General features: G+C 58.2%; 1 protein-coding gene across 1 annotated transcript in view; it reads left to right on the top strand.

Annotated features, from left to right (window-relative positions):
• Window positions 1–2,178: 2,178 nt before the first annotated feature.
• Window positions 2,179–9,082, top strand: part of LOC132833902 (deleted in malignant brain tumors 1 protein-like) — a 52,199-nt gene continuing 45,295 nt past the window's right edge. Inside the window, exon 1 of the mRNA XM_060852560.1 lies at window positions 2,179–2,245. Coding sequence (XP_060708543.1) covers window positions 2,179–2,245 — 67 coding nt within the window. The remainder of the gene's footprint in view (window positions 2,246–9,082) is intronic.

Below are 9,082 nucleotides of genomic sequence, written 5' to 3'. Positions count from 1 at the left end.
AGAGATTGTGGTGTTTGGGGAGCATTTGTGGTTTGTGCAGGAGGCCGGTGTTTTGGGGGTGACGTTTTCGGGGACCGTGTTCTTTGGGGAGAATGTTGTTTGAGGGAGCGTGTAATTTGAGAGTATGCTCCTGAGAGACCGTGTTAATCCAGGGGTGAGCTAATTGTGGAGTATATTATTGCATCCCTGCAATGTGACCCAATTTTAACTCTATGTTACAGTCCTGCAGTAAATTGCTCCCTCCCTCCTCAAACCAAAAGGAGAGAGGTCCTTGTGGAAAGTACGCCTGCAGCTCAGAAACTGCTGATCCTCAGAATCGTGCACCGTCCTGAGCAGTAAAGGTGGCAGGGCCTCTGGTTAAGGGGTATCTGGGTGGCATGTAAAACGTGGGCAGTCTGGATCCAGGGTCATTCAGGAATGCCCCACAGTTCTGAAGCATCCAGAGGGGTCCTGATAGATTGAGAGCAACGTCTCTCCTCACTGGGCACCATCTGAGCAGGAGAGAGAGGTTGGCTGAAGGAGATGTAACTGCGTGTGGTCAGAGAGGACGGCACAGAGGTGGGCCCTTCAGCCCATGCGCGTGCGCTGACCGTGCCTCCCACAATCCCTTCGGCCTGCCCAAGGCCCGTATCACACCATTCTTTGCATGGTCACTCCACATCATGAGAGTCGAGCGTACAGATGGCAGGGGAAATGGGTTCCCGTTCATCGAAAGCAGACAGCAGGTCCTGGAAACCCAGCGATCCTTGGAACGATCTCAGGGGTCTGACATTCTCGTGCCTATTTATTGAGTATCCTGACTGAGTCGACGCTGGGTGACCCCCAAGGGTAGAGCACAGTGACATGGTGTCAGAGGTGACACTGGGGCCGATGAGAAGGGTTGTCCTAGTGGGTGGCTGAATCGTTTGAGGGATAGTCGAGATTGTGTGTCCCACCTGCCTCCCGGATGCAAGGATTCACGGGAGAACGGAAAAGCTGGCTCAACATCTGGATCAGAAGGGTCAACAAGTCGTGTTGTGGTTCATGTGGGAAACAGCGATGTCGAAATCTCAAAGTTGAATGGGAGCAGAGGAGATTGGAAATGCATTCTGACGGATGGGAAATGGGAGATTTGTAAATGAGTGTTGACGAGGGTGCAGCTTAGCTCCATCCCCAGTAGAAATGAAGACAGGATATGCAAAGCTAGAGCACTCGGGATGACGAATATTATTGATGAGAAATTCGGAAAGTGAAAGGTGGCCCATGGTACATACCGGAATAATAATAATAATGCCAGGAATCAGGAAGAATACCTCAAATGCAAGACATGGGCAGGGACCTGTCCTTGCCGACTAGAATCCCAAATTACACTATCCCACTCGCCTGCACTTCCTCTAAACCCTTCTTTTCATGTTCTTATCCAGCTGCCTCCTTAAACCTTTTGACTGTTCCACGTCCACCACTTCGTTCCACACACAAAGCACTTTCAATGTCAAAGATTTGCCCCTCACGTCCTAAATCTCTCCCCTCTCACCTCAAAACTATGCCCCCTCGTTTTGAACACCCCCACCCCGAGGGAAAAGATGTTTGTCATTCACCTGATCTCTGCTGAACATGTGTTGCTGGAAAAGCGCAGCAGGTCAGGCAGCATCCAAGGAGCAGGAGAATCGACGTTTCGGGCATAATCCTGAAGAAGGGCTTATGCTCGAAACGTTGATCCTCCTGTTCCTTGGGTGCTGCCTGACCTGCTGCGCTTTTCCAGCAACACTTTTTCAGCTCTGATCTCCAGCATCTGCAGACCTCACTTTCTCCTCCATTCACCTTATCTCTAACCCCTCACGATTTTATAAGCCTCGATAAGGTCACCCCTCAAACTCCTACACACCAGCGGAAAAGGTCCGAGCTGATGCAGTCTATTTTGAGAACCGAAATCCTTCCTGGTAAACTTTTGCTGAACTCTCTGCAGCTTAATAATATTCTTCCTATAACAGGGCAACCAGATCTGGACACAGTACTCCAGAACACGGTATTGAAACCCTGGAGAGAGAGAGAGAGAGAGAGAGAGAGCGCAAAGGAGATTTACTGGAATGGGGCCAGGAATGAGGGAGTTTAGATCCAAGGAAAGACGAAGAGAGAGGGCTTATTGTCCTTGCCATAAGGGAGATTACTTTATTGAGCTGTACAAAACGCTGAACGATAATGGCAGAGTATTCTGTTCACAGTTGTTGGGATGTCATTAACTGCAATTTGAAGATTGTCATCAAAGGTGAGATGAGGAGAAACAGTCTTCCATCGGAGTGTTGTAGGATTTGGAATGCGCTGCCTGGGAGAGGGAAGGCAGCAGGACCCAAAAGAGTCCTGCATCTGTATGTGAAAGGGATGGATTGAGAGCGATGTGTAGATAGAGCTGGAGAATGGGACGAACTGGGTAACTCTTTCAGGAGCCGTTAACAGACATGATGGGTTGAATGGCCTCTTGTCCTGGAAAGTTCAATAATTCTACTTGTCAAGTTTGTGCTCTAGGGAGTGTGTGAACTGAGGGATTAGATTACTTACAGTGTGGAAACAGGCCCTTCGGCCCAACAAGTCCACACTGACCCGCCGAAGCGCAACCCACCCATACATATACCCCTTACCACGGGCAATTTAGCATGGCCAATTCACTTGACCCGCACATCTTTGGACTGTGAGAGGAAACCGGAGCACCCGGAGGAAACCCACGCAGACACGGGGAGAACGTGCAAACTCCACACAGTCAGTCGCCTGAGGCGGGAATTGAACCCAGGTCCCTGGCGCTGTGAGGCAGCAGTGCTAACTACTGTGGCACCGTGCCGCCCTCATGTGTCAACTGGAGATGGTGTTCACTGGGGGATAAGTGAATTGAGGAGTGTGTTTATCTGGGAATGGGTGTATTGGGGAGTGTGTGAATTGGGGAGTGTGTTTATCTGGGGAGTGTGTGAATTGGGGAGTGTGTTTATCTGGGGAGTGTGTTATCTGGGGAGAGTGTGAATTGGGGGGTGTGTTTACCTGGGGAGTGTGTGAATTGGGGAGAGTGTGAATTGGGGGGTGTGTTTACCTGGGGAGTGTGTGAATTGGGGAGTGTGTTATCTGGGGGTGTGTGAATTGGGGAGTGTCTTTATTTGGGGAATGTATATTTGTGAAGTATGTTATCAGGGGAGTGTGTTATCTGGGGAGTGTGTGAGCTGGGGGAGTGTGAACTGGGTGGAGTGTGAGCTGGGGAGAGTGTGAGCTGGGGAGAGTGTGAGCTGGGGGAGTGTGAACTGGAGAGTGTGTGAGCTGGGGAGAGTGTGAACTGGGGGGAGTGTGTGAGCTGGGGAGTGTGTGAGCTGGGGAGAGTGTGAGCTGGGGAGTGTGTGAGCTGGGGAGAGTGTGAACTGGGGAGAGTGTGAGATGGGGAGTGTGTGAGCTGGAGGGAGTGTGAGCTGGGGGGAGTGTGAGCTGGGGTGAGTGTGAGCTGGGGAGTGTGTGAGCTGGGGATGGTGTGAGCTAGGAGGAGTGTGTGAGCTGGGGTGTGTGAGCTGGGGAGAATGTGAGCTGGGGTGAGTGTGAGCTGGGGAGAGTGTGAGCTGGGGAGAGTGTGAGCTGGGGTGAGTGTGAGCTGGGGAGTGTGTGAGCTGGGGGGAGTGTGAGCTGGGGAGTGTGTGAGCTGGGGAGAGTGTGAACTGGGGGGAGAGTGAGCTGGGCAGAGTGTGAGCTGGGAAGTGTGTGAGCTGGGGGGAGTGTGTGAGCTGGGGAGTGTGTGAGCTGGGGGGAGTGTGAGCTGGGGAGAGTGTGAGCTGGGGAGTGTGTGAGCTGGGGGGAGTGTGAGCTGGGGGGAGTGTGTGCGCTGGGGAGAGTGTGAACTGGGGCGAATGTGAGCTGGGGAGTGTGTGAGCTTGGGAGAGTGTGAGCTGGGGGGAGTGTGAGCTGGGGGAGTGTGAGCTGGGGAGTGTGACCTGGGGAGAGTGTGAGCTGGGGGGGAGTGTGAACTGGGGAGAGTGTGAGCTGGGGAGAGTATGAGCTGGGGGGAGTGTGTGAGCTGGGGAGAGTGTGAGCTGGGGAGTGTAGCTGGGGAGAGTGTGAGCTGGGGGGAGTGTGAGCTGGGGGCGTATGAGCTGGGGAGTGTGTGAGCTGGGGGGAGTGTGAGCTGGGGAGTATGACCTGGGGAGAGTGTGAGCTGGGGGGGGAGTGTGAGCTGGGGAGAGTGTGAGCTGGGGAGTGTGTGAGCTGGGGGGAGTGTGAGCTGGGGAGAGTGTGAGCTGGGGAGTGTGTGAACTGGGGTGAGTGTGAGCTGTGGGGAGTGTGAGCTGGGGGGAGTGTGTGAGCTGGGGGGAGTGTGAGCTGGGGGGAGTGTGAGCTGGGGAGTGTGTGAGCTGGGGAGAGTGTGAGCTGGGGAGTGTGTGAGCTGGGGAGAGTGTGAACTGGGGGGAGTGTGAGCTGGGGGGAGTGTAAGCTGGGGAGAGTGTGAGCTGGGGAGAGTGTGAGCTGGGGGTAGTGTGAGCTAGGAGGAGTGTGAGCTGGGGGAGTGTAAACTGGGGGAGTGTGAGCATGGGAGAGTGTGAGCGGGGGGGAGTGTATGAGCTGGGGTGTGTGAGCTGGGGAGAATGTGAGCTGGGGTGAGTGTGAGCTGGGGAGAGTGTGTGCTGGGGGGAGTGTGTGAGCTGGTGAGAGTGTGAGCTGGGGGGAGTGTGTGAGCTGGGGAGTGTGTGAGCTGGGGAGAATGTGAGCTGGGGGGAGTGTGTGAGCTGGGGAGTGTGAGCTGGGGAGAATGTGAGCTGGGGTGAGTGTGAGCTGGGGAGTGTGTGAGCTGGGGGGAGTGTGAGCTGGGGAGTGTGTGAGCTGGGGAGAGTGTGAACTGGGGGGAGAGTGAGCTGGGCAGAGTGTGAGCTGGGGAGTGTGTGAGCTGGGGGGAGTGTGTGAGCTGGGGAGTGTGTGAGCTGGGGGGAGTGTGAGCTGGGGAGAGTGTGAGCTGGGGAGTGTGTGAGCTGGGGGGAGTGTGAGCTGGGGGGAGTGTGTGAGCTAGGGAGAGTGTGAACTGGGGCGAATGTGAGCTGGGGAGTGTGTGAGCTGGGGAGAGTGTGAGCTGGGGGGAGTGTGAGCTGGGGGAGTGTGAGCTGGGGAGTGTGACCTGGGGAGAGTGTGAGCTGGGGGGGAGTGTGAGCTGGGGAGAGTGTGAGCTGGGGAGAGTGTGAGCTGGGGAGTGTGTGAGCTGGGGGGAGTGTGTGAGCTGGGGAGAGTGTGAGCTGGGGAGTGTAGCTGGGGAGAGTGTGAGCTGGGGGGAGTGTGAGCTGGGGGCGTATGAGCTGGGGAGTGTGTGAGCTGGGGGGAGTGTGAGCTGGGGAGTATGACCTGGGGAGAGTGTGAGCTGGGGGAGTGTGTGAGCTGGGGAGAGTGTGAGCTGGGGAGTGTGTGAGCTGGGGGGAGTGTGAGCTGGGGAGAGTGTGAGCTGGGGAGTGTGTGAACTGGGGTGAGTGTGAGCTGTGGGGAGTGTGAGCTGGGGGAGTGTGTGAGCTGGGGAGTGTGAGCTGGCGAGAGTGTGAGCTGGGGGGAGTGTGTGAGCTGGGGGGAGTGTGAGCTGGGGAGTGTGTTATCTGGGGGTGTGTGAATTGGGGAGTGTCTTTATTTGGGGAATGTATATTTGTGAAGTATGTTATCAGGGGAGTGTGTTATCTGGGGAGTGTGTGAGCTGGGGGAGTGTGAACTGGGTGGAGTGTGAGCTGGGGAGAGTGTGAGCTGGGGAGAGTGTGAGCTGGGGGAGTGTGAACTGGAGAGTGTGTGAGCTGGGGAGAGTGTGAACTGGAGGGAGTGTGTGAGCTGGGGAGTGTGTGAGCTGGGGAGAGTGTGAGCTGCGGAGTGTGTGAGCTGGGGAGAGTGTGAACTGGGGAGAGTGTGAGCTAGGGAGTGTGTGAGCTGGAGGGAGTGTGAGCTGGGGGGAGTGTGAGCTGGGGTGAGTGTGAGCTGGGGAGTGTGTGAGCTGGGGATGGTGTGAGCTAGGAGGAGTGTGTGAGCTGGGGTGTGTGAGCTGGGGAGAATGTGAGCTGGGGTGAGTGTGAGCTGGGGAGAGTGTGAGCTGGGGAGAATGTGAGCTGGGGTGAGTGTGAGCTGGGGAGTGTGTGAGCTGGGGGGAGTGTGAGCTGGGGAGTGTGTGAGCTGGGGAGAGTGTGAACTGGGGGGAGAGTGAGCTGGGCAGAGTGTGAGCTGGGAAGTGTGTGAGCTGGGGGGAGTGTGTGAGCTGGGGTGTGTGAGCTGGGGGGAGTGTGAGCTGGGGAGAGTGTGAGCTGGGGAGAGTGTGAGCTGGGGGGAGTGTGAGCTGGGGAGTGTGTGCGCTGGGGAGAGTGTGAACTGGGGCGAATGTGAGCTGGGGAGTGTGTGAGCTTGGGAGAGTGTGAGCTGGGGGGAGTGTGAGCTGGGGAGAGTGTGAGCTGGGGAGTGTAGCTGGGGAGAGTGTGAGCTGGGGGGAGTGTGAGCTGGGGGCGTATGAGCTGGGGAGTGTGTGAGCTGGGGGGAGTGTGAGCTGGGGAGTATGACCTGGGGAGAGTGTGAGCTGGGGGGGGAGTGTGAGCTAGGGAGAGTGTGAGCTGGGGAGTGTGTGAGCTGGGGGGAGTGTGAGCTGGGGAGAGTGTGAGCTGGGGAGTGTGTGAACTGGGGTGAGTGTGAGCTGTGGGGAGTGTGAGCTGGGGGAGTGTGTGAGCTGGGGAGTGTGAGCTGGCGAGAGTGTGAGCTGGGGGGAGTGTGTGAGCTGGGGGGAGTGTGAGCTGGGGGGAGTGTGAGCTGGGGAGTGTGTGAGCTGGGGAGTGTGTGAGCTGGGGAGAGTGTGAGCTGGGGAGTGTGTGAGCTGGGGAGAGTGTGAACTGGGGGGAGTGTGAGCTGGGGGGAGTGTAAGCTGGGGAGAGTGTGAGCTGGGGAGAGTGTGAGCTGGGGGTAGTGTGAGCTAGGAGGAGTGTGAGCTGGGGAGTGTAAACTGGGGGAGTGTGAGCATGGGAGAGTGTGAGCGGGGAGGAGTGTGTGAGCTGGGGTGTGTGAGCTGGGGAGAATGTGAGCTGGGGTGAGTGTGAGCTGGGGAGAGTGTGTGCTGGGGGGAGTGTGTGAGCTGGTGAGAGTGTGAGCTGGGGGGAGTGTGTGAGCTGGGGAGTGTGTGAGCTGGGGAGAATGTGAGCTGGGGAGTGTGTGAGCTGGGGAGTGTGAGCTGGGGAGAATGTGAGCTGGGGTGAGTGTGTGCTGGGGAGTGTGTGAGCTGGGGGGAGTGTGAGCTGGGGAGTGTGTGAGCTGGGGAGAGTGTGAACTGGGGGGAGAGTGAGCTGGGCAGAGTGTGAGCTGGGAAGTGTGTGAGCTGGGGGGAGTGTGTGAGCTGGGGAGTGTGTGAGCTGGGGGGAGTGTGAGCTGGGGAGAGTGTGAGCTGGGGAGTGTGTGAGCTGGGGGGAGTGTGAGCTGGGGGGAGTGTGTGAGCTGGGGAGAGTGTGAACTGGGGCGAATGTGAGCTGGGGAGTGTGTGAGCTGGGGAGAGTGTGAGCTGGGGGGAGTGTGAGCTGGGGGAGTGTGAGCTGGGGAGTGTGACCTGGGGAGAGTGTGAGCTGGGGGGGAGTGTGAGCTGGGGAGAGTGTGAGCTGGGGAGAGTGTGAGCTGGGGAGTGTGTGAGCTGGGGGGAGTGTGTGAGCTGGGGAGAGTGTGAGCTGGGGAGTGTAGCTGGGGAGAGTGTGAGCTGGGGGGAGTGTGAGCTGGGGGCGTATGAGCTGGGGAGTGTGTGAGCTGGGGGGAGTGTGAGCTGGGGAGTATGACCTGGGGAGAGTGTGAGCTGGGGGAGTGTGTGAGCTGGGGAGAGTGTGAGCTGGGGAGTGTGTGAGCTGGGGGGAGTGTGAGCTGGGGAGAGTGTGAGCTGGGGAGTGTGTAAACTGGGGTGAGTGTGAGCTGTGGGGAGTGTGAGCTGGGGAGTGTGTGAGCTGGGGAGTGTGAGCTGGCGAGAGTGTGAGCTGGGGGGAGTGTGTGAGCTGGGGGGAGTGTGAGCTGGGGGGAGTGTGAGCTGGAGAGAGTGAGCTGGGGGGAGTGTGAGCTGGGGTGAGTGTGAGCTGGGGAGTGAGTGAGCTGGGGAGAGTGTGAACTGGGGGTAGTGTGAGCTTGGGAGAGTGTGAGCTGGGGAGTGTGTGAGCTGGGGAGAGTGTGAGCTGGGGGAGTGTGAGCTGGGGGGAGTGTGAGCTGGGCAGTGTGTGAACTGGGGAGTGTGTGAGCTGGGGAGAGTGTGAGTTGGGGAGAGTGTGAGCTGGGGAGTGTGTGAGCTGGGGGGAGAGTGAGCTGGGGGGAGTGTGTGAGCTGGGGAGAGTGTGAACTGGGGCGAATGTGAGCTGGGGAGTGTGTGAGCTGGGAAGAGTGTGAGCTGGGGGGAGTGTGAGCTGGGGGGAGTGTGAGCTGGGGAGTGTGACCTGGGGAGAGTGTGAGCTGGGGAGTGTGTGAGCTGGGGGGAGTGTGTGAGCTGGGGAGAGTGTGAGCTGGGGAGTGTAGCTGGGGAGAGTGTGAGCTGGGGGGAGTGTGAGCTGGGGGCGTATGAGCTGGGGAGTGTGTGAGCTGGGGGAGTGTGAGCTGGGGAGTATGACCTGGGGAGAGTGTGAGCTGGGGGAGTGTGTGAGCTGGGGAGAGTGTGAGCTGGGGAGTGTGTGAGCTGGGGGGAGTGTGAGCTGGGGAGAGTGTGAGCTGGGGAGTGTGTGAACTGGGGTGAGTGTGAGCTGTGGGGAGTGTGAGCTGGGGGAGTGTGTGAGCTGGGGAGTGTGAGCTGGCGAGAGTGTGAGCTGGGGGGAGTGTGTGAGCTGGGGGGAGTGTGAGCTGGGGGGAGTGTGAGCTGGAGAGAGTGAGCTGGGGGGAGTGTGAGCTGGGGTGAGTGTGAGCTGGGGAGTGAGTGAGCTGGGGAGAGTGTGAACTGGGGGTAGTGTGAGCTTGGGAGAGTGTGAGCTGGGGAGTGTGTGAGCTGGGGAGAGTGTGAGCTGGGGGAGTGTGAGCTGGGAGGAGTGTGAGCTGGGCAGTGTGTGAACTGGGGAGTGTGTGAGCTGGGGAGAGTGTGAGTTGGGGAGAGTGTGAGCTGGGGAGTGTGTGAGCTGGGGGGAGAGTGAGCTGGGGG

Source organism: Hemiscyllium ocellatum, chromosome 38 (genome assembly GCF_020745735.1).
Source record: "Hemiscyllium ocellatum isolate sHemOce1 chromosome 38, sHemOce1.pat.X.cur, whole genome shotgun sequence".
In the NCBI taxonomy this organism is placed as follows: domain Eukaryota; kingdom Metazoa; phylum Chordata; class Chondrichthyes; order Orectolobiformes; family Hemiscylliidae; genus Hemiscyllium; species Hemiscyllium ocellatum.
Note: the sequence above shows the minus strand (reverse complement) of the source record. Positions and strands in the feature narration are given on the sequence as shown.